This window comes from Tachypleus tridentatus, chromosome 12, assembly GCF_004210375.1.
Source record: "Tachypleus tridentatus isolate NWPU-2018 chromosome 12, ASM421037v1, whole genome shotgun sequence".
NCBI lineage: Eukaryota > Metazoa > Arthropoda > Merostomata > Xiphosura > Limulidae > Tachypleus > Tachypleus tridentatus.
In genome coordinates, this window is record NC_134836.1 from 87874839 (window position 1) to 87899854 (window position 25016).

Genomic DNA, 25016 nt, shown 5'->3' on the forward strand with positions numbered 1-25016 from the left:
ATGAATGTTCTTCTAACTTGTTTATTTGTACAGGTTATTTCCACATAACACATTGATAAAGAATGTTGTTCAGTTCCTTTTATCTTAGCTGTTTGTTTTATTCACCTAGAGTGTAGGTTTTATCTTCCTATTGGAAAGATAGCTGTAAGATCATTTGTAGTATGTGAAGTTAGGCTGCTTTTTTGTTTCTACTTAAAAGTCATATGATTTCTTGAGGTTATGACCTCTTTTATGTCTCATTGGAAATAACCAGTCATATGAGTAGCACTAGCCATTCCAAGGTAATTCTTTTATATTAGAAACTTAATTCAGTAACATGAGCTATATTCATTCTGAAACAGGATCTCTAATCTCTGTTGCAGTTTCACCTAAGTTAATTGTTCCACTACATCCTGAAATGATTTGAAAACTAACCCTTAAGTAAGGACAACTGCCCTTAGTGGCAAGTATAGTACATTTTTACTATTCTATTTGAATAAAAATTCTGTATCATAATCGCAGATTGTATTCAGTGTTTCCTTTGAATGCAATTAGTAGCAAAATACCAAATTATTTTGAAGTGAATATCTTAAACAATTTCCCATTATTCTGTGGAACTCTCTTGTTACTCTTTGAAAAAAACATATTAAAATGGCATTTTTTAATGGATATAAAACTAATGATTATAAAAAATAATGTTTATTTCAAAGTAACATTTGTGGTTATTTTATGAATAAGTCTATTACATTTTTTTTTTTTTCATTTTGCTTGTGTTATTTATGTACATGATTTTTTTCAAAGAATTATTGGAAAGACTGAGGGGAAACTCATCAGGAATTTCCAATATTTTGTATTTTCTTTTCTCTACAGGATGGTAACTCTGTTTTTTATACAAAACCAACAACATCTCCTGTTTCTTTGTATTTAAACAACTAAAAATGTTTTGTTTTGACTATGTCATTATTTACAAAATACATCCATAACATCTTAATATATCCAGTACACGGCAATCACATTATTGTACAATAGAATACAATTATATCTAACATTATTGCAGAATAAAGAATCTAAAATTATCATAGAAATAGTAAAAAAAAAGTGACAGGAATGAAGTAAAATTAATATTCGTAATTATACCCTTTTATTTTTTTCGTCAAGACATGTATATTGTTTGTCTTCAAGACATGTATATTGTTTGTCTTCTGGATAACTGTTTTTTGAAGTTATTTTCAAAAGATACAAAATACTTCCTAATATGGGGAATATACTAATACATATGCACAATGGTCATAAAAAGTAAAATAAATATGCTCTGTAGTAGCTTGTTAAGGATCTTCACAATTTCTAAAGGGATTAATTACTTCGCTAAAGAAGAAATGTTGTCAAAAAATGTTCGAGGTTACTGACAGCTATCAAACAATTATTCTTAATCTACCTTCTTTCCACATTGTTGTCAAAGATTCTACACACCTGGTAACTTTACACATACTGTTGTCCTATATAATAGATATTCACATAAATTGGTATAATACATTTTTTTATGATTTAAGAGATTTCTGATTTTTTTTTTAGCTTGGGTATTCAACCTCATTCAATTTTACTTAACAGGCAGTTTTTTTGATACAAATATATATAAATAATTTTCTGTACCTGATATTGAGCAGTAGATTAATTGGGGTGCTACTTTGGAAACTTGGGTAAAACCTAATCCTAGTTTATCCAACTTTCCTGGCAGGTAATTCTCAACCAAGATATCTGATTGTTTAGCTAGCTGTTAGGAGACAAAGACATGATCTGATTTTTGAAAACACATGGACTTTATTAAATAAAGTAAGCTTTATAGCACATGTGTATACTACATTTTTATAAGCTGTCTAGAACAGTGTGAGTGAACACAAGGAGATTTGTTTTTTAAAAGTTCACAAAAGATAAACACACATCTCCTTTAAAATACTATGTATATATATATGTATATATATATTTATTATGTATTATGTATAACTATTAATTATGTATTATGACTTTGTTTTCTCCAGCAAGCATTTTTTAAAACAAGACATCACTTGTTTAACAATGGGTTTTTGTTTTAAGTGATATACTTATTTCAGTTTTTAAAGTAAAAATATACATTTCCATCTTTTAATGCTTTTCTCTACTTACATCCATCACCAAAGACTGTCCTCTAGTGTCTTTCAAGTTGACTGCAACACTCTAAAATAATTAAATTAATACAGTTAAATATTATGACAGTTTTATGACCACATAATTTGACTTAAAATACATTTCAGTTCAAGTATCCCTGATGATATACTAAATATTACAATGAAAAAATATTAATATATATTGATATAATAACAACTAATAATAATAACTACCTGTTACTACTTTCAATTTGTATAAATGTATTATCCCACAAAAATAATTAAAAATATTCCTTCAAAATAATCTGTCTAATATGACATTTGAAAACACAGCTGCATATGCACATCTGGTATACGTATTAGAAAAAATAAATAATTTAATTTCTTTGAACTTAACCTTTGCCATTAAAGTGCATAGGATGCTACTTAGTGAATTAGATTATAATTGTTAAAGTTGTTAATGCATCATCAAAATACACTCAGTGGCCACTTTATTAGGTACACCTATCTAGTACGAGGTAGGATCCCTTTTTGCCTTCAGAACAGCCTGAATTCTTTGTGGTATGGATTCAACAAGGTGCTGTAAACATTCCTTAGGAAATTGATCCATGTTGACTTAATAACATTACACAGTTCCTGTAGATTTGTTGACCACAAATTCATGCTCAAACCTCCCATTCCACCTCATCTCAAAGGTGCTTTATTTGATTGAGATCTGGGGACTATGCAGGCCTTTGGAGTACACTGAAGTTACTGTCATGTTCGTGGAATCAGCTTGAGATGATGCATGTTTTGAGACATGGTGCACTTAAAAATGGGTAAACTGTGGCCATAAAAGGATGCAAGTCATCAGCAGCAATGCTCAGGTAGGTTGTGGCATTCAAATGATACTCAATCAGTATTAAGGGGCCTAATATGTGCCAAGAAAACATTCCCACACCATTACACCACCTCCACCAGCACGTAACATTAACACAAGGTAGAATGGATCCATGGATTTATGCTGTTTATGCCAAATTCTGACCATACCATCTGCATGTTGCAGCAAAAATTGATATTTGTCAGGCCAGAGAACATTTCTCCAATCTTAAATTGTCCAATTTTGATGATCCTGTACTCACTGTAGCTATATCTTTCTGTTCTTAGCTGACAAGGGTAGAACCCAGCATGGTCTTCTTCTGCTGTAGCCCATCCACTTCAAGGTTTGACATGTTGTGCATTCAGGGATACCCTTCTGCACACCACTGTTAAAAAGAGTGGTTATTTGAGTATTTATGACTTTTCTGTCAGCTTGAATGAGTCTGGCCATTCTCTTCTGACCTCTCTCATCAACAAGATGTTTCTGCCCAAAAAACTTCTGCTTACTGGATGTTTTTTGCACCATTTTCAGTAAACTCGAGACTGTAGCGCATGAAAATCCCAGAAGGTCAGCAGTTTCTAAGATGCTGGAACCGTCTGATACCAACAATCACTGTCAAAGTTGCTTAGATTACACATCTTCCCCATCTTAATGTTTGTTCCAAAAACAACTGAACCTCTTGATCATGTCAGCAGATCTTATATACTGAGTAGCAGCCACATGATTTGCTGTTTGGTTATTTGCATTAGAGAGCAGGTGCACCTAATAAAGTGGCTATTGAGTGTAGATGTCATGTCATCCAAGAAATCATTTGTACACTATTTATATACTTGCATTTATTAGCATTGTATATATCACTAATTAAATGGCTATCCATGTTGTGGCACCATTATATCACATTTACTGGACTTTCTAATTGAATGCACCTAAAATATGATACATTCCTTGATATACATAATGCAAGGCTTTAGTCAGTGAAAACAAAAATACAAGTGATCCTCATCCTTCTGAAAAAGAAAAAGTTATAGCTTCGTACTAGCTAACAAGAAATATATTAATTTCTAAGACACAACAGAAAGCACACATATTTTGTTGTAGATTTATTACTATTTAATACTTTCAATAAGTTATTGTTATTCCTAGTATTTTCCATGGTTACCAAAAACTGACAGTTTTTGATGTTTTCATAATATTTTTTGCAATGTTTTTTGTTTTTGTTTTTAATTCTAAGTCTCTAAATAAGAATAGCTGAGTTATTATTTGGATTATCCATCTCTAAGCTCCCAAAAGAGCAGCACTGATGCTCAAGTAGTTAAACAGGAATGGGCATGTGATATACATGTTTATGAGTGGTTTACTCTGGTAAATATATTCTCAGAAACTAATAACAACAGTAGCTTTCTATTTATAGTTTACTACTACTTATGGCCCAAGTTTGAAGTCCATTTACATTCATTTGTTGCAAAATTGAACTTTGAACTCATGGGCCAAGTGTGTGCTATAACAGTTATGGGTAATTCTGACTATTCAGTCAAATAAAGTATAGCCCAAAACTGACCAATAGGTACTATTTAACAGCAATTTTGTTGTTTCTTTTTAAGCAAAAAGCTACATAATGGACTATCTGTGCTCCTCCTACCAATGTTTTAGCATTATAAGCCTTCAGACGTAACACTGACCCATTGGGGAAAGAATACAGCAAGTCAACTAAAGACTAAAGAGAACGAAAAAAAAAAACTATTTACAATACCTCCTGTAAATACAGATTCCAATACATTGAAGAAATAAAAAAACCAGGAAGGTTAGAGATCAGGAGCATAACAGACATAGTACATGAAATATATCTGCAATAACACATCATGCCACAGAAAAATATAAAATAAAAGGTATAATACAAAAATGAATTACAAACAAGAAAATGAACACTATAATAAGCCATCTACATTCATCTATCTGATAACACATTCAATCGACCTAACCAGTAAAACCAGAAAAATCTTGTAAATATTCACTTAGTTAATTGATTCTAGTTTTACAATCAAGTAGATAATGCACTAGACTTCCAATAAGCAGACCCAACAATGAATTGCACATACTACAAATACAGACAGTAGTCCTTCTTATGACATCCCTACTGATGGCAACAGATTAGCAACCCAAAATGCTGAAGAAAAATTGTTACTATATCTCTCTCTGTACATATAAAGTTACTAACTAGTATAACTAAAGTGATTATATGGATTATAAACCATAACAGTGACTGACATCTAGTCTTCACAACCATCTTGTAAGTACTTAAGGATTTTCTTTTGTTAACATAACATAATAATATATAACATGACAGTGTTTAGGAACAACAAGGGACGTATTGGTCCGTCTCTGCTGTCACATCCCCTAAGCTAAATTATTATAAGTTAACCAAAAAGAAGCAACTTTAAGACAGCCCTCTTTGTTCAAGTTATCAAGGTTTTCTCTTAAACTCACTTAAATTTACTGCTTCCACAATGCCCACAGGCAACTTATTCCAAAGATCAAACCACCCTCAAGAAAAATAAAGCTCTGTTAGCTGAAGATAACTCTTATCTTGCCAAAATTTATACTGATGTCCCCTAGTCCTACTATTCTTGCTGTTAAGTATGAAAAAAAAAATGCACCAACATTACCAATTTTCTTTACAATTTTAAAAACCTCAATGATATCCCCTCTACTTGTTTCAAGAAAAAAACAATTTCAAATATCTTAATCTTTTGTAATATGACAAATTCTCCATTTCAGGTACCATTATTGTCACCTTCATCTGAGCCCCTTTAAACAATTCAATGTCTTTCTTAAGGTATGCAAGTTGAGACTGAATACAATACTCCAAGTGCATCCAAACCAGTAACCTACACAATGAAATTGTAATCTCTTCAGACTGTATTTAATATCTCTGTAGATACAACTTAAAATCCTATTTCCATCCAAGTTATACTTATAACTGAAATTATAACCCACATGAATTATCTTGCACTTATATCCTTTTGTAAAGCAGCAATATCCTCTTCATAGCTAGCAACATCCAAGACTTTAATATCAACAGTACATTTAAGTGATTTATTGATCATTCCTTCATCTATGTCACTGTAAATTAAAAAGAGTAAAGATTGCAAGACTGAGCCCTGAGGTACACCACTTATGACATTAATCCAGTTTGACTAAGCCCCTCTGCTTTCTTCCATCCTTCAACCACTCTTTTATCCTATTAGCTAACTTATTCTCACACCCTAAAGTGATCTAAACTGACTTATGAATATTATTGTTTTTGAAATAACATTAATTCAACAAAACCAAAACATACAAGAAAAACAGTTAGTATTTAGTTATATATATAAAGATAGTAAAATCAGACTTAGATAATCATCTAAGCTATTGACCATGGCAATGACTGATATCACTGCACAACAATTTTTTTGAAAAGTTTTGCTTCCTGAACAGTTTTTGCTGGTTGTAACAGGTACCTGGTAGGTATGCACAAATATAGTTTTGGTTTTGCTTCACCACGTAGGAACTCTGAGAAATAGACAATTAACTATTTACTGGCAATACATATTTAATTGCATTTATGTTTCTAATATGCTATTAAGTTCAACATAATTAAAAGTATTTTGCTTCTGATTTTCATTTGTATTCAATGTCCTGTGCATTATTTTGCAGTGTCCAACAGTAGTCAGCAAGCATTGACGAATTCCAGTTATCCTGATATTGTTTTTCCATTGTTGCAATGTCCTGGTGAAACTGAAGATTTCGATGAAACAGTACAGGATGAGCAAATTTGGATGTGACTTTCGTGATAAGCAGCCAAATATCTTTTAGGAACACCCAACAGTGTTCAAGAAGCAAAACTTTGTTGTGCAGTGTATTCAGTCTTCACAACCTCACTATAAGATCTCAAGGATTTACTTTTATAAAAGTGATCTAGATGAGTTATAACTATGCTTGCTTTTGAAACTACATTAATTCAACAAACTGAGCCATATTTTTTTTTATATATAAGAATGTGTGAGGAACTCAAAAAAAAATAAATCATGTATCTTGGAGCATTGCTGACATAGTGTAATAAGCCACTGAGGTCACATCAATTAATTGTTGTTAGTAATGTAAAGAAGAAGCATGTCTTGACATTAATGAAACTTTGAATAATATAGATATGTAGAAACGAGCTGTTTCTACATACATATTTTTCTCCACAAGTGAGTTTTCTCGACATCACTGATTTGAATAATATAAAATCATTCAGTATATTATAATAAAATGTGAAAACTGATTTCACTAGTATTTAATAATACATGTTTCTAATGAATAGATCAGGTGATTAACTCAGTATCATCAATTATCAATTAGTGGTTTGCAAAATAACCAATTAACAAAAAAAAGATGACTGAATTGGTTAATATCATGAAAACAATAAATTAATCAAAAATTAGTGTTTCTAATTATTACTGTGTTCAACCAGTTCAACTATTCATTTCTCATTATTATTTTCAATTAATTTAATTTTATTCAGCCTAATAGCTACTAAATAGTAATCAACAATATACAAAAATAAAAAGGAAAAAACCCAATATACATTATTTACCACATGTTGGGGAATAGGGAATGTGTAAATAAATATACAAAATTTAATTGACTACTACAAACTTACTTTTTTATTCCTATTGACACATAAGAAATAACAGCTTTCTTCTTTCACAAATGGGGGTCCCCATTGTCTTGTCTCATCTCCACCTCCTAGAAAAGGACTGATAAGATTGTTAACTGTTTTCTTGCCATCTCAGCAATTAGTAGACTAAAATATAATTTAAACCTACTTTTTGCTATCGCTAATTTCAGTGCAAACATCAAGATAAAAATTGATTGTTAATGAACTGACTTCCACTGTCTGAGGTTTATATAAAGAATCAACATTTTGCACAATGTTTGGAATATATAAAGACAATCAGGATTTAGAACATACATACATGTTATGGATGGTTTGTTGTCCTTCAAGTAGTCAGTGGTATTTCTCACCATTCTCACTATTCTATTTAGGTTGTCATAGAAGGATGTGTATAATTATTGGCATTGAGAAGTACCATAAAGTACCAAAAACTTTAGAAGTCTGTGACATGGTCATTACTAACAGGGGACCAGCCCTTTGAAATACTGTTGCACCTTCAAGCTAATGCTGTTCATTAATTTATTTTTAGATTTATTTTAGAGTTGGTTCCCTCCAGTCAAGAAGTGCTGGAACCTTGATTGGTCTGCAACCTGAATGAAGCCTGATTTTGAACCTGTAAAGGGAATGTTCTGATAGTATAATCCTCTAGTATGCTGATTTCATCTGATGATGATAACAATTAAACCCTAGAATTTAGAAACTCCACTAAAAACCATGTCATTTGATCCTCACGACCTGTTTGACTTAGGAAGATATTGCATTCTCAGAGCAGGATAACATCACCTGATTAATAAGTCTACATATGGAGGAGGAGGTCTGGTCAATACTACCAAAATGACATGTGACTGAATGGGAAATTCAGCCTGTCTAAATATGACTCTTTCCAAACAATCAACTTTTAAGCAGCTATGAAAGGACCATCAATAGTTTGTTCTGAATGTTGCATAAAATTGACTAATTTTTGATGCACCATAGCCATCACTTTATAGGCCAACAACTTCAGTTCTAACCATGTGTATGAGGTTGTGAAAATCATTGACGGAGTGACAGCAGTTGAATTCATTCACACAAAAAGAAGACAGTACATGAACTAGTGTTCATAGACTGAAGGAAAAAAAAGAAAGAAAATTAAGTTTTCTTAACATCTTAAATCTTGTTAAACTGACAAAGAAAAACATGTCTGGTGTTATCAATGCTGAGGAATAGAATGAAGATCATGAGTGCAAAAGCACAGAAGGAGCTAGAGTACATGTAGGTTGTATCACCCTCATTCTGGTGGAGGGCTTTTACTGCACTTCAATGTCATTATGCAATACTGCAAATCACGAGAAATCTCATGAGTTTAGGTGGGAGTTGCCTAAAGGCTAGTGGGATGCAAATCACTAAGGAAAATAGTTTCCTTTGTGCAGAGGCATGTATTGCTTCAGAAACTAAAGATGCAGTTGAATTGAGTGCCTCATATCAAAAGTAGACATACTCTGCTCATGAATTAATAAAGACTTCATGATTTCTTGTATTTTACATTGTTTCCAGTCTATTTAATCCATTCTCATTAAATTAGTTACTAGTTACTCAGAGATAAAGCAGTACTTCATCATCACTATCTTGACCAAACGGACATACCTCAGAGTGTAGTATATGAAATTATTCTGCATCGCCATCTTTGTTTAACATGGCAGAATTTAATCTGAATTTATCATTTATTTTGTGTATGTGCAAAACATTAAACCGAGTTTATTCTAGTTTCCATTGCTTCTTTATAATTCTCAAGTAGATAATATTTTTCTTCCTATGGGTGTATTACTGCATGTAATACTGAATATTGTGCACAGATAATCAGTGGAAGTTCCTTAAAGGTAAATCAGATGATCTCAAGCTATGATTTTCCTTATATTTAAATCAAATAGACCAATAGGTAGTGCATGTGTTCTAAGAATACATTACTCTAAATATTTAGGTATATAACACTATGATCTCTGAGTTAGCTCCCTCTCACTCTCATGCTCAAGCCCTCAATTTGGTATGTGAAATTTTAGTACTTCCTCTGTAATTATCATTGCCTTACCTATGTTTAAATAAAAATATTCAGCAACATGAGTATAGCACTAGTCATTATAGTAAATACTACATTTCTTGAGAAGTAAGAAATGTTGAATTTACTCATTCTAGTATGATGTAATTCTTATTAAATATCTTCATAAATTGTCAGGAAATTACATATAGTTAACTATACAATAAAGGAATAATTCAAATAAAAGGATAAATAAACAGTTTCAAATAAAAAACTTATACTGTGCAACATTTCAGGCAGATGCCCTTCTTCAGGTAGTAGATATTATATTATACAGTAATGGGAATGTTCTTCATACTGTGCATGTTATTTTGATTGTGTTCTTGAGTGCAAATGAAAACAATTTTCATTGTATTTTACATTATGTCTGGTCTCTTTCTTTTACAAATTCAGAGAAGTCAAAATTAATTCATAAAAATATCTTTTTGAACATCCAGTTATTCTGTGGTTTCCATCACTATAAAATGAACTAATTTTTATTATCCGAATATATGTTCACAAAGTTCTTAGATGAATTGTATACAAAAGATAATAGATGCAGATTTTTCTAATCAACAAAAGCATGTTTGTGAAACATACAGGTAATCAAGAAAATATCAAGACAAGAATATATGCAGTAGGCATTTTTGTGAAGAGACAGTATTTGCACAGCTGTATGCAAAAGAAGCACAAAGACACAAATTTGTAAAGAAAACAAATGCTTATATACATAAGGCTGCCAATGCAGAGAAAGATAAAACTATAATTTCTTTTAATTAAGTTAATCAAAATTTTAATTAAGAAAACTTAGAATTAACTATTTCTCAACTAATTATAAATATTAGAAAATATGAAGCCAATGTAACCCTGAAAGGTAGTATTATTGAAATAATATTAAATGAGGTCTGAAAAGAACCACGATTATATATTTTGAATAAAGTACCCTTTTAAAATATCTTTAAACAAGAAATATGCTAAAAGCTAAACTTCTGGGGATGATTTTATTCATGTAGGTCATGCATTAGTTACACATAAACCTGAAAATTCAAATCAATGTTCATCAAAATATTAGTTAAGATTTAGAATTGCTACACTTTTGCTAATAAAGCTAAAACCCTAGTGAATATTTGCTGATAAAAAATAATGAACCAGTGCTTCATTTATAAGACTCATGATTATATGGGTGTCCATAATGTGTATAATTGCATCATGATAATGTATAAAGCTAAAAGGTAATATAATTATTGCTTCAATCCTGAATTTGTGAAAATGGAGAAATATTTACATGATTATTTGTTTAGTTTCTTCAACCATTCAAAAATATTGCTTTAACTGAATGTTCTGAGGCTGATTTCTTTGGACTGACCTTATAACGAAGAAAAAATATTGACTATAATTCTAAATTTACTACATACATGTACATAAAAGGTGGCAAGCTTTTGTACATTATTGTACATTAGTGTACATTATTGTATGCATAAAAGTCTGATGAGATTGAAAAGTATTTGTACTCAAGATATGTCGATTTGGTTTAGTTTGTTTTGAATTTTGCACAAAGCTACTGAGGAGCTATCTGCATTAGCCATCCATAACTTAGCAATGTAAGACTAGAGGGAAGGCAGCTAGTCATCACCATCCACTGCCAACTCTTGGGCTATTCTTTTACCAACGAATAGTGGGATTGACCGTCACATTATATCACCCCTATGGCTGAAAGGGTGAGCAAGTTCGATGCGATGGGGATTCAAACCCACAACCCTCAGTTTATGAGTCAAATGCCTTAACCCACCTGGCCATGCCAGGCCTCAAGATATGTTGATAAATGGACATTAGTCTATCACAAATTCTGACAAGTCAGAGTTCAAGATCATGTCCATGTGAAGAACAAAAATAAATATTTCATTGGATATTTTAACATCACATTTGTATAACCCCTAGAACTTGCTACATGTATATTTACAGTTATTTTTTACAGTATTCTTTAATAGAATATCTGGTATTTATTTTCTAGTATTAATTGTTGCTAAGTTACCAATCTAGGGTAAAATAGTTTATATCTGTAACACCAAATACACATTGGCATGTTGAATGAAACATTGTAAAAGGTTGTGGTATGTGTATTTAGATCTCATATGCATAGGGATGAAGGTGTTGCACCTGCTTTAACCCTTATGTAACGGGTCAGGATTCAAAAGCTGTCATCATGTTTGTTGCTTTGCATTCAAAATTTTATTGAACCACTATTTTATGAATTGATGTCAATAAGTTTGGAATCAAATTGTGGATTATAATTCAAACTTTAATATTATATATGAGCTCATTTCTTAATTTAAAAGTAGATATTAAAAGAACACAACTAAATATAGATTTTAGTGAGTCATATGGTATGTTGAATGCAGCACTGTTTAAAATTAGATGTTTGTGATGTCAAAATACTACGTTTATAATTTCATACGGATTAGTAACTCAAATTACTAATATTACAAAACTAGTATATAAAATAAGAACTTCATATCTTTTTACTTTTGCTGACATATGGCCTATGTGCTGAATCAAATGTGGTGGCCCCTTTCAACTCTTTCCATTTTTTGTAATGGTCCCTCATATACTCAGTATACTGACATGTGAATAGCCAATCAACAGTTTAGAATGTCCCAATAGTGGTTTTTTCAGCCATTTTAATCTTTAAAAAGGCTATCTCATTCTTTCAATCCAAGTTTCAAGAAGGTATGTTGTGTCTTCAGTCTGCTTGAGGTTTCACATTTTTTAAAATCTAAATAAATCTTAGTTGCTAAACTTAATAAAATATAGTGAAATTCTATGGTACCAGTGTAGTTATTTATGATTTTTTGGTTATTCAACTACATGTATGAAACCAAAAAGAAATTTGTTCAATATCATCTATGTGCAAAATTTAAAAAGGCTTAGCAACCTATGTCCAACAACAACTGAGTACAAAGGTCATAGTGAAAAGAGATAACTGTTTGCTTTACTTCTTGATTTATTGTTCTATATTTTAAGAGAAATAAGTTTAATAATTTATTTCTAAATAGTAATAATCTATATACATATATGTAATATACAATAGCTGAAATGTGACAGTATATTACAAAATACTAGTCCACTGAAACACAGCCAAGACAAGGAAGACTAAAGGCCAGTTTTATATTGTTGGATTATAATATCATAAAAATAATAAATATATACATTCATATATAATGTTATGAGGCTTATGCTACCTAGACTAATCACTTGTTTTCTTGTGTTATAATACATAGTCATTCTAGCAGGATAAAAGCTAATTTATATTTATTTACTAATTTTTTTATGATGGTTGACAGACCCTACATACTTATAGAAAATAATATGACAAATAAAGTCTCACTGAAAACAAACATTTGAAAGGTATTTAGGAGGTTTTAAAAATTACATAAATTGTATCTGAGATTTTTGGGATAAAGAATGGTTTTAAAATCATAACATGAAATTGCTTTGCACTCAGACTAGTAACAAAAAACTTTTTATATCACAAATAGATCTTTTGTAAACATATCTTATTAAAAATCTAATTTTTTTGTATACACAATACTTGTAATCTTTGCTAAAGGTCTATCAAAATTTGTGAAGATATACATGCTGTATCAAAAGTTATAGTACAAACACTTAATATTTGCAAACGTGTATATTATACCCAGCCCATAAATAAAGGGTTAAGAATAGTATATGTTAGTCATTTTTAAGATATTTATTATAAATTGGAGCTACTGATGCATGTAGGACATAAATCATGATAATAGTTCAAGTAATTATGCACTTATTGCTCTATGCACAAAGTGAAGCAGTATAAGCTGACATCAGAAAATTATAAGATACATACAGGGAGTTTGGAAAGTCACTGTGCACTTATATATTTATTAACAGACAAAACTGCATAGTGACTTTCCAACCACCCTGTAGTTTTATGTGTATTTTCCATGGTACATTTATGGTTTTATATAGTCTTCACAGTACTATCTTCCTCTTAAACTTTAGTTATATTGCCAAATAATATAATGTTAGAATTAATATTCTTGATGTTGGTTACAAAATGAAATCCTATCTCTTAAATCTTATAATTCTTCATCTACATTGACATTCACATTGAGGTAGTAGAAACCACTGAGAGGATTATTACATACTATACAAAAGAGATTGTGCTATACCGAGAAGACTATAATGTTCATGAATTTAACAATAACATCTTTTATTTCTGAAAGACAGCACTTGTATCTCAAAATATTATGCAATAAACTAGTAGCCAATAAAAAGTTTTGTGTGTAAATTTACACACTAACTTAAAGATTTCTAACTAAATGTAATAGAAAAGAAAGTAGAAAATAATAAACCTATCATTGAATACATTTATTGAATTTTAAGTCAAGGAACATAAAATTTGCCAAGTTATGATGTGTATAACTTCTATCACACTGCAGTAGATCAGTTTATTCTTATATATCTATTTATATACATACACACATTTGTGCTTATTGATTAATATTGCATATACTTCAAAATATCTTTATTGAGAAAACATATTGAAAGATATATATATACATATGACATATAGAGTTGAAATTAATACAATAGATAGATTCCAGAAAACCTAAAGTAGCCAAGTGCTTTTTATAAACATGATTGTTCTGAAAACAAAACAAAGTTTTTAACATATTTAAAAACATTACAATTTTTACTTTGAGTTTTAAAATTTAGTAAATGTATTTTTTAACTAAACACTTTGATGAAGGCAGGGAAGAGAACAAACCTGGGTGTTCAATTTTTATGACTTCAGCTCCAAGGTCACCAAGTATCATTGTACAAAAAGGACCAGCCAAGATTCTAGGCAGATAAAAATTATTTATTATTTTTATTAACATATGTATGTTTGAAGAATTTTGTATTATAATTACAAGTATCCTTAGCAAAATTACAAGAGTTTGAAATGTATTTACCTGTGGAATTCTATGTATTTACCCATTCCTGCACACATAAAGCGATCTTGATGTTTTTCTGCCCTCTACACATTACTAAAATATTTATCTGATCAGTGCACAAGTTTATATCATGTGACTACCTTTCACCAATAGTACTGCTTCACCTATATTGGCACAGCTAGCTCACTTTGCTATTCCTGTTCAAACTTCATTTTTGAGAATTGACAAGCTTCAAAAGGAAAACACCTCCAACAGTGAGGAAGGGTAGGAAGTGTGTTAAAAGAGGCACTTCTTAAAAGTACGTATTGGAAATACATTTTCAGTGAAAGAAAAATGTTAACTTCCATATGGTTTCCCCTTCTCACACAAAACATTGCAAAGGTGGAGGGGCCAGTGTAGGTGTACAATATCAAATCCAAGTAGAAAGTCACCACCCAGAATGAACAGATGTGCTCTGAGATGAAAATGAAGCACACTTGTGGGTTACCTCATTACTTCTGGAATACATATACTCTTTGTCCTTGAAGTAGGAAAGGATGTGCATGAGATAAACTGCACAGACAGAGTATGAGATCCTGTAACTGGTATTATAAGGCAGACAAACTCAACCGTAGGAGTAGGGAAGAGCCTTCTGGAACTGAAATTAACCAGAAGATAGGCTTCTACTGCACCCAACTGTAGGAACAGGATGATCCTATTCTGCATCTGGTATTACAATGAGGTTCCCTGTAGGATGGCCCAGCTCCAACCAACATCTGTCTACCTAGGAGTAAGTATTCAGAGGAAATGGAAGAAGGGAAACCAGCTATATCCTCTTATTACTGAGCATATAATCATGAGTTTGAATGGTAAAGTGTTAAATGGTAAACTGCCAGGAATTGGAAGGTGTTAAGGGACTTTTGTGCTCCAATGAAGGAAAAAAAAAAGAGGAAAGTAAATGTAGTAGGGAGTCTAAAGGAACATTACACTGAAGAAATCCCCTTCTGTTAGCAATTCCCTATTTTGAAAAGCAGACTGACCCCAATTTATTCAATCAAAGGGTCAGCAGGAATGGGCTGAAATCCCCTTTTTGGTTTACTAATGTAGTTCATGAGTGATGGTCCACCAGTGAGTGAAACTTACTGATATCTAGAGACATATGTATGTATATATATCACTTAGTATGCCACCAATAGTCTTACAGAATACCCCATCTCTACAGTGAGCATTATAGTGCAATCAGTAAATACAGCAATACCTAACTAGGCAACATCTACCTCAGAGTGGGATCCCATTGTCTGTGGTTAAAACTAGGATTATAGAAATAAAATCATAAATGAAAGGAGGTGATAAGATATATCCGAGTCAAAGATCAATGGATGTGTGTAGATTCACCATGGGAAGAAAATAATGTTCACCACAGGAAGATACAGCTAGATTATGCACATATTAACCAGCAAAGGTACTGGAACTAGCCCACATTCCAGCCTGAAGATCTTGTCCAAAGAATAATGAAGGCAAGGAACCAAGGTTATAGTGATTTGACAGATCTGATGAGAAGAAATATTGTGGAGATGGCAATTTTTGGATAAATCCAACTATGCCAGTGCAAGGAGTTGATGAACCCAACCAGTTAGCATTATAGTGGACAGATCAGGTGAAACAGAAGGGTTTTGTGGAATAAAGTGTTGGAAACATGAAGCCTGAAAGGAGGAAGGATATGCCATATATCACCACAAAAAGTGAATCAGACAAAGAAGCCCATCAAGATCAGAATGTGAGTACCAGTGGCAGATGCAAAATAAGGCAATGGATATGTAAAGCCAAACAGCCTTCATGGGGATTATAGTTCCATCTGTGTGTTGTGGTAAACCCAGGTCTGTGCAGGTTTTGCAGATAGTAGTAGATCTATAGGAGTAGGTGAATATATGTCTATCACAAAAAATGAAGTTGACATTACTTTAAACACAATGCTAATATATTTGAAAATAATGAAGAACAGTTCAATAGATTTAAGGTAAATTAAATAAATATTAAATTATTTCACATTTTTAATAACCACTACAAAATTAGGTGCAAGAGTTACTCTATCCATTTTTTAAATTTGGTCACCCAGAAATGTTGGTCTATTGAAAAAGTGAGTTGCATAACAAAGATGAAAAACTTATCATAAACTTAAAAAATAATATGGCTGACAAGACCTAACATTCAATTAATATTTTAAATAAAATTCTCTCTCAAAACCAAATCTTTGCACAAATGAGATTTAAAACGATTGTACTGTTAGAGTTGAAAGTTCTTCAAATTGTTTATTTAGAAATTAGCTAAAAGTGTTTACAGATCAATCTACCTGTTATGCAGAGACAATATAAGGTACCTTACCTAGTTAAGTCAATAATTCTTACACCAGAAAGAGGTCCCTTAGTTTCACTTTTGGCAATATCTATAATGAAAAACATATAAATATCACTATTAAAATACTGAATAAATATCAATCACCAATGCACAAAGGTGCAAAATATAAAATGAAAATTAGTTTTTTTCTCTGTTGATGTACTTAATTACTTTTACTGTAGTTTATTTGTGCAAGATATACATGTAAAAAAATGTATATACATGTTCTCTACAACCTATTAATTTTTCTAAAAAATATAATAAATTTCATTTAGCATAGGATAGAAAGCCAGATTAATTATCATGAATCAAATACATCAACTTTAATGTGTACTAAACATGTAAAATAAAAAAAACTGAAAAAGAATAAATATACATCTTCATAAACCCAAATAAAGCTAAGATTATCTTTAATGCCTTATGGCCATTTACTATCTACAGAGTATATTCTATTCTATGGCTTTTTTATCATGGTGTCAGGAAGTATAACTCTATTTGTTACTTCAACAAGCAAATACAATAAAAAGTACATCTCTAATACCAAGTATCTGCTTTGCTTAGAGAGGAACACATTATTGAACTAAGATTTTAAGCTAAAGAAAGAAAAGAATTAGAATTGTAACCTATATTTTTCACTGTAGATTGTTTCACTACTGTGATTTATACAGGCAAAACTGAAGAAAATTTAGAGATATATGGAATAAATTCTGTAGATAACAAGACAGTCACTCAAAATATCAATTACAAAATAATACTATGTGTCCCACTGAGTCAAGGTTAAATGAACTAACAAGACAAGACACAAAGTATAACAGAAAATAGACAATTTTTATAAAGAATATTTAATATTAACAACAATTGTGTATTGCTTAAATAAATTTGACAAGACTATTGCTTTGATAGGATACCTTCACAGTGATTAACTCTCTTAAGAATCCTGACTACATGAAACCAAATGATATATCATTATTTTGACTAGAGGTAACATTTTTCAGTATGCAAGACAGGTCACTATGCATATGGGAAAAACGAAAAAACCTTATTGGGTTTAAATGTTTGAAACATTTTGAGTTACTTTGTAGGACAGTTAAAAAGTAACAAAATGTAGTGTATGGTTAAATTTTTTAAATGATTTTTTTAAAATATACAAGTTTTGCCATCACTTAATGTAAATGTTCATATTCATGAGTCAGACTGTAAAAATAAAAAAAAGTCCTCCATTTACATTTTATAAGAAAAGAAATTAGAGGATAATTTAAAAGCTGCTGCTACTGTTTAAAATAATATCAATAACTACATAATTGCACAAGTAGGATGCAGTTCAGCATTTCTTGTATAATTTAAGTAAGATGAAATCAATTAAACAACTAGAGTGCATACCTCTGCCATGCAGCACTGATTATACTTGGCTCTCAAAAAAATATGAAAATGTGTCTGTATGTCCATTGTTATCAATACACATGGACTACAGTATTTTCGGTTAATAAGCCGAATCGCCGAATAAGCCGAGGCCAATTTTCAGCTCTGAAAATGAGGGTTTTTGCTTATTACCCTAATAAGCCAAAGCCATTTTAAGAAGTGACAAGTTTCTTCAAAATGATTTCTTAGTCTCGTTTCAGCGTCAGCATGCATGTTGTGTGTGATCATTGGCGTTCTGTAGTAAAGCAGAACGTGTCGTATTGAGACAGAGATGGAATCAATATGTCATTTGCTATTGGCTCCACTCACTGTAATTAGGTAACCAATGAAATTCCAGAAACAACGTTTCACTGTAGTCATAACGTGCTTTGCTGATGGGACAAAATTACCGCCTATGGTAATTTTCAAAAGAAAAACATTTCCTAAGAAGAAGAAATTTCCGAAATGAGTGATCGGCCAATAAGCCGACCCCAAAAATCAGGTCCAAAATTTAGGGCCAGAAATTCGGCTTATTAGGCGGAAAATACGATATTTTTGGCAGGAATAATGATGAATAATATTCTAAATGTATCTACTGTATTTCATAAATATCTGATTTTTTGACTGAGTTATAGAGCAAAAACTGTGTGAAATATGGTTCTTATGTTAAGAAATAGAGCTTTTTCAGATTTGTCTGAACCTGACCCACAAAATCAATTGCTTCTAATTAAATCATAGTCCAAATGTATACCAACTTTCTTTCCATTCAGTTAATTTTGAGTAAACTTGGTGACAGATATACATAAACACAGAGAGAGAAAGGTGAAAACACAATCTCCATACAACTTCAGTGGTAGAGGTAACTACTGAGAAAATAGAAATAAAACTTCACCAAAGTGTTCTTCTTGCCTTCTCTTCCTTTAGAAATAGTTTCCAATGCAAAATTTCATACAAATGATATGTAATGATAAGTAAAGAAATCTTTATTTTTAACAAGTTGGAGTTATTTTCTGAAACATATAGTTACAGAAAAATCATTACAGCAAACTGTGGCACTAATATAAAGCTTTTATAAGCTACTACAGCTGAGAATACCTGTTAAGAAAATGAAAACTGTATAAAAAACAATGTTAGATATTGATCCCCTTCCTTCTGTTATTAATTCTTTAAAGACCTCATTGAATGCTACCTGCCTATACTGCTTTGTAGAAGGTAATAACTGACTAATTTAACAGATTAAGTAAATGTTTCTTTAAATTGAAAGTAAAGTCTGTACTTACATATTTTTTGGGGAAAAGGGAATTAAAATCACTAGAACGTATGAGAAATTTAAAACATATTAATACAATATTAAATGTATATATATTTAGATTAATTTATGTTTTCTTTCCTTTTCATAACAACAAAAAAATGTAATAAGAAAGCATTAAAATAATTAAGAAATTAATGGCCCCCTGTTAATATGCAAGTACCCAAAAGACTATAATAAAGTGGAAATGTGCCTTATTTCAGAGGCTTTTTTTTATCCTACTTTTTTGGTAAAGATCCTAAAACAGTATTCCATATATACTTTTGGGCAGTTTCTGATTGCCACACCGCAAGTTATAGTAATCAAAACAGCCAACTCTGGGTGATAGATGCTAACACAAACACACAGTTATACAATTTTGATAAGATGAATGCACCTTCATACTAAATTCTGAATAGAACAAAACATAACACTTAGTAAAATAGTATATAATTATGAGCACAAACTAGACAACAATATTTGAAACTCTAATCAGTTGTAGGCTTTGAATATCCAAACTATCACTTTGGTAAGTTTTTGACAAACCTTTTTAACATAACAATTAATTCGAATATTACCTTTTAAAATCTTCAAATATGAATAAAATTTATCACTATATCAGTTAATTTAAATGAATCTTTCAACCATCTCTTGTGCTATCATTTACATTTTAACTTTTATCACACAATATTGCACACTCCACAGTGTGTTAATTTAAAACATCAATCTTAATACAGGCTAAAGTGATAAACAGTAACAACACTAACCATAATATGCCTGTAAAAAATAGGTATATTTAGGTAAAATTAGGGTAATTTTCTTCAAATAAATCTCCAAAACTTCATTGAGGTAAATTTGAAATTTTAAAATTCTGGAACAATTTTATGTTAGTAAAGGATTAAAAAGGAAAACTGTAAAAAAAAAAAAAAACTTGAAAGAAAGAAAAATAAAATATGAAAACAAACAAAGGCAAATAGAAAATTAGAGAAAAAGAAACTATATTAGTATTAGGTTTTGTTGTTGAAGTTGTAATGCTATATTAATTTAAAACCAGTAAGACATACTGAGAGAAAAAAAAAACAAATAGAAAAAAATAGGTAACTGTTTGGAAAATGAAATCCTCTAAATTAAAGAAAATTCACAATCAAAGTTACTAACAAAGAATTTCATTCAAAGAATGTGCATATATTTTTGCATTATAGGTACATGTTATTTAATAATATAATACTTGTCATGATTATAATCAAGCTGTTAGTAAAAGAAAATATTAACCACAAATATATGTCAAATCATTACATGATAATGATTTACTGTTCAGTTTGAAAAATTTTATTTTTCCAAATGTAGTAGAGTTTACTATTACTACTACTGAGGATAGTTTTTTTTTGACAACTAAAATATTATAGGTATATATATATATATATATATAAACAAATTTATATTGTTGTGTGACAATAAAAATAAATAACCAAGAATTTTGCCAAAAGCACAAGGTTTTGAAATTAAGTTAATAAAAATAAAAATAACCATGTATTAACATTACAATACACAGAAAATACTACAGAAAAATTCCACATGCAATTTCTTTAGTTCATTATTCTAACAGATCTGTCATAAGGAGGTATTCTGAATGTTTTGAGCCATATAATATAAAATTATATAAATACATTAACTGTAGTTGCTGATATAATTTATATGGCAAATCTATAACAACCCACACCTACACATCATTGTTATTCTATTTAGGAACACAATTTCACAGTAGCAGTTAGAAATGGCCAATTTCCTTTCCGAGCAAAAATTACTTAGAAAGATCATCATATTAAATAATAGATTTCCATAGAACATAAAGACTAAAACACATGGATCAGAAGAACAAGGCAAAGATCAAACTTACTAATTATAATACGTCAAAAAAGTGCTTTCTCATTACTTTGTGTTTGCTCTAAGTAGAAACAAAATATTTTGTTCATAAACTATATGGCCATGTAATTAAACATATTTTCTTAATCTTCAATTCACTGAACTGAAACAATTGTCTGTGTAAATGTTTGATTATATTAAACCACAGTGCATTATCAAATTTTAATATATAATAATGCATAATAAATATAAAAATTTATTTTAGTAGTAATACCGAGAAATTAAAGGTTATTATCTTAAAAATAACTATGTATTGCAGAACTTGCATTTAATACCTACATTCATTATTAACATAATTTCGTTTAAGTACAAATTCAAAATTTTTATTCAGAACGATCTTTCGCAGAAAAACAATTTGAGGCACCAACGGTTTCTTTAATATTACGTTAAGCACCATTTTTGTTTTTTCTTTAACTAATTAAAGTGCTATCTGGTGTGAATATGCTGTAATGATTGCTCAGTTTATTTGTTCTCAAATATTCTTAGAATGCTAATATCTTACATCAATGTTTATATTTATTTCTAATATGAGAAATGTTATGGACAACATCGAGATTGTTGTATTAGTAACTAGATCAATACTTACTGATTTTTATTTATTGCAGCTCCTTTAGATGAAGCAAAATTGTTTCATTTACCATTTCCAAGTAATTCAGTTACTACTTGATTTTAAGATATCACAATGAAAAGTATACTGCCTACATCGTCAAAAATATTTCAGTAACTTATCATTTCTTCTGAAATGAGTAATTTTCAAACCGATTTATTCCACTTTAATTTCTCAAAGGTAGCAGAGGCTAACTTAACCCTGAATTATACCTGACTGGTATATTCATTGTATTGGCAAAGGTTTGTTTGTTTTTGAAATTCGCGCAAAGCTACTCATAGGCTATCTGCGCTAGCCGTCCCTACTTTAGCAGTGTAAGACTAGAGGGAAGGTAGCCAGTTATCATCACGCACCGCCAACTTTTGGGATATTCTTTTACCAACGAATAGTGGGATTGACCATCACGTTATAACGCCCTCCACTGCTGAAAGGGCGAGCATGTTTGGTGTGACGGGGATTTGAACCCACGACCCTCAGATTGCGAGTCGAACGCCTTAACTCACCTGGCCATGCGGGGCCAGAGATGTAAAAGACTGTAAGGTTTGAATCCACGTTTTAGTGTAAAACGTTTGACTACTTACCTGATATTAACCGAATATGTCACTACTTTCCATATGAAGTAAAAATTTGCAACAATTTTATCTATGGTAATATTAGTGTTATGTTTTTTTTCATTTTATTATCCGTTAAATGCACGCAACAAGAAATAATACTGTTGAAAGCTATATGATTCTAATATTGTAATTTATTTGGTGGCTGGAGAAAGCTGCGGACCTTTAAGGAGTTATGTGACATTACGTTCAGGTTTGCCTTAGAAATATCTAGAACGAGGATAGAAGATAAAAATATTTTGTGAAATGTGGAGTTGCGTTAGTTGAGATAGAAAGAGACAATTCTAGCGAGTCTTAAGCAAGAAGTTATTCTTACTGTAGGAAACTTCTTTATGCTTCATGATGTGAGCATAATCAATATAAAGGAATATTGCATGTTGAGAACTGACTTTATGAATAAATATGGGTGCGAGGTTAGGTTATCTTCAAATAGCTTTACAGTCCATTACCATTTACTACACGCAGAATGGACTTCCTGTGACAACAATGAGAACAGTCATTCCACCAGTAAGAAAAGAAATACTCAGGAATTATTAGAAATAATTCTTCATCTAATAATTGAGGCATAGTGGAACCAAATACTTTGTCGTATTCTGAGCTGAAATACTGATGGTTGGGTGATTGTGAATATAAATAACAAAGGCAAAGATGAAATCTCCCAGGAGAGACTTAAATCAGTTGATTATAAAATTCAAGGTAGCTATGAAGCAAATGCTGATAAATCTGGACTTCATCGAGGTGACATGTTAAAGCTGAACAGTTCTTGTCATAAAAGAAGATAAATGTTAAGATTAAGTAGGTGATCAAAGGATAGGTAATCTAAACCTCAGGTCATTTATCACAATCGTTTTGGAATAATGTCTGTGAGAGAACAGAAAATCAGTAACTCTAAGGAAGAATTTGTCACTGAAGCCTCAACCTACTGAAAGCCAATAGTTTCTGTAGGGATTATTTCCAGCAGGTCAACAAGGTTGAAATTGCCAGTGGATTTACTCAATCTAAGTTAAATTCTTCCAGCAACAAGAGACAAGACACTATTTCATTCATACACCACGTGTCTCGGAAGAGAAAACTCCTAAAAAGATTTGGTAAGTGGACAATTTAATCTAGTATTTTATTTATTTTTTGCTTTAAAATTGCTCAAGGAATATCGCAATCCAAGAACACCTTTAAAATTACAATTTTTTTTATTAGTTAGAATATTTTGCAGGTTTTTGATGTAAGTGATATTATGTCACATTAGTGATGGTGACACTTAGAACAAAGGTGTATTACAAGAATGACGTTTCATGAAGCGTCAGATTATTTTGAGAGTTGAGAGTTATTGGGCGACTTTTATTTATAGTGTTGTTGTTACAGAGATATAAACCTAGGCCTGATAAATAACGAAAGTTTAAAGGTGGTGTAATATTGTAGAAACGTTTAAAGGACGAAATAAACTGCTTATAATTATAATTAAGCACAAAGCTACACAATGTGCTATTTATGCTTTTCCCACCACAGGTATCGAAACCCAGTTTCTAGCATGGTTAGTCTATAGAATACCGCTGTGCCACTGGGGGGGGGCGGAATAAACTGATTTCATCTCATTAAATGGACTGGTTGTTGATTTATTTCCGTCCGATAATTCAAAAAGTTGCAAAGAAAAACTACAAAACGGAATTTTCAACTTTTCGAGGAAAATGTCACATTGAGCTTCGACAATTAACCTTGAATCGGAATGAAAATTTAATGAAATTCTGAAATTTGGCTATTCCATGATTAGGCATGTAAATAAAGTTCTGTGTTGAGTAAACAGGGAGGGAAGAAAGTTAATAGAAGAAGTCCTAGAATCGAGAACTTAGTATTCTCGATAGACCTCAGATATCAGCAAAAATTCACGAAAAGATGATCAAGTATTTGTTGTTTCAGGAAAAAAATAATTGAATAAGCATATTCAGATCATTAGAAGATAGTATTTCTAACAGCTAATCGTAAGTTACCAAAGCTGTTTAATGATTACAAAGTTCTTGTTAAACGTTATTAGAGCTACAATAGTTTTGGAGTTTCTAGTGAAAGAACCTGGTGGTTAGGGCGCCCGATTCGTAATCCCAAAGTCACGGGTTCGTATCCCAATCTCAC

The 25016-nt window shown here is 31.0% G+C and overlaps 1 protein-coding gene across 2 annotated transcripts in view; it reads right to left on the reverse strand.

Annotated features, from left to right (window-relative positions):
* LOC143233922 (succinyl-CoA:glutarate CoA-transferase) overlaps positions 1-22116 on the reverse strand; it is a 53244-nt gene extending 31128 nt beyond the window's left edge. Inside the window, exons 1-6 of one of the 2 annotated variants that reach the window (XM_076470809.1) lie at positions 21957-22116; positions 17057-17117; positions 14527-14600; positions 7661-7746; positions 2140-2190; positions 1630-1750 (exon numbers count right to left, since the gene is read on the reverse strand). In XM_076470809.1, the coding sequence (XP_076326924.1) occupies positions 1630-1750; positions 2140-2190; positions 7661-7746; positions 14527-14600; positions 17057-17117; positions 21957-22074 (511 nt within the window). In that variant the 5' untranslated portion in view covers positions 22075-22116. Of the gene's footprint in view, positions 1-1629; positions 1751-2139; positions 2191-7660; positions 7747-14526; positions 14601-17056; positions 17118-21651; positions 21747-21956 lie in introns of those variants that run through there. The other variant, XM_076470810.1, reaches the window with a different exon arrangement.
* Positions 22117-25016: the final 2900 nt, after the last annotated feature.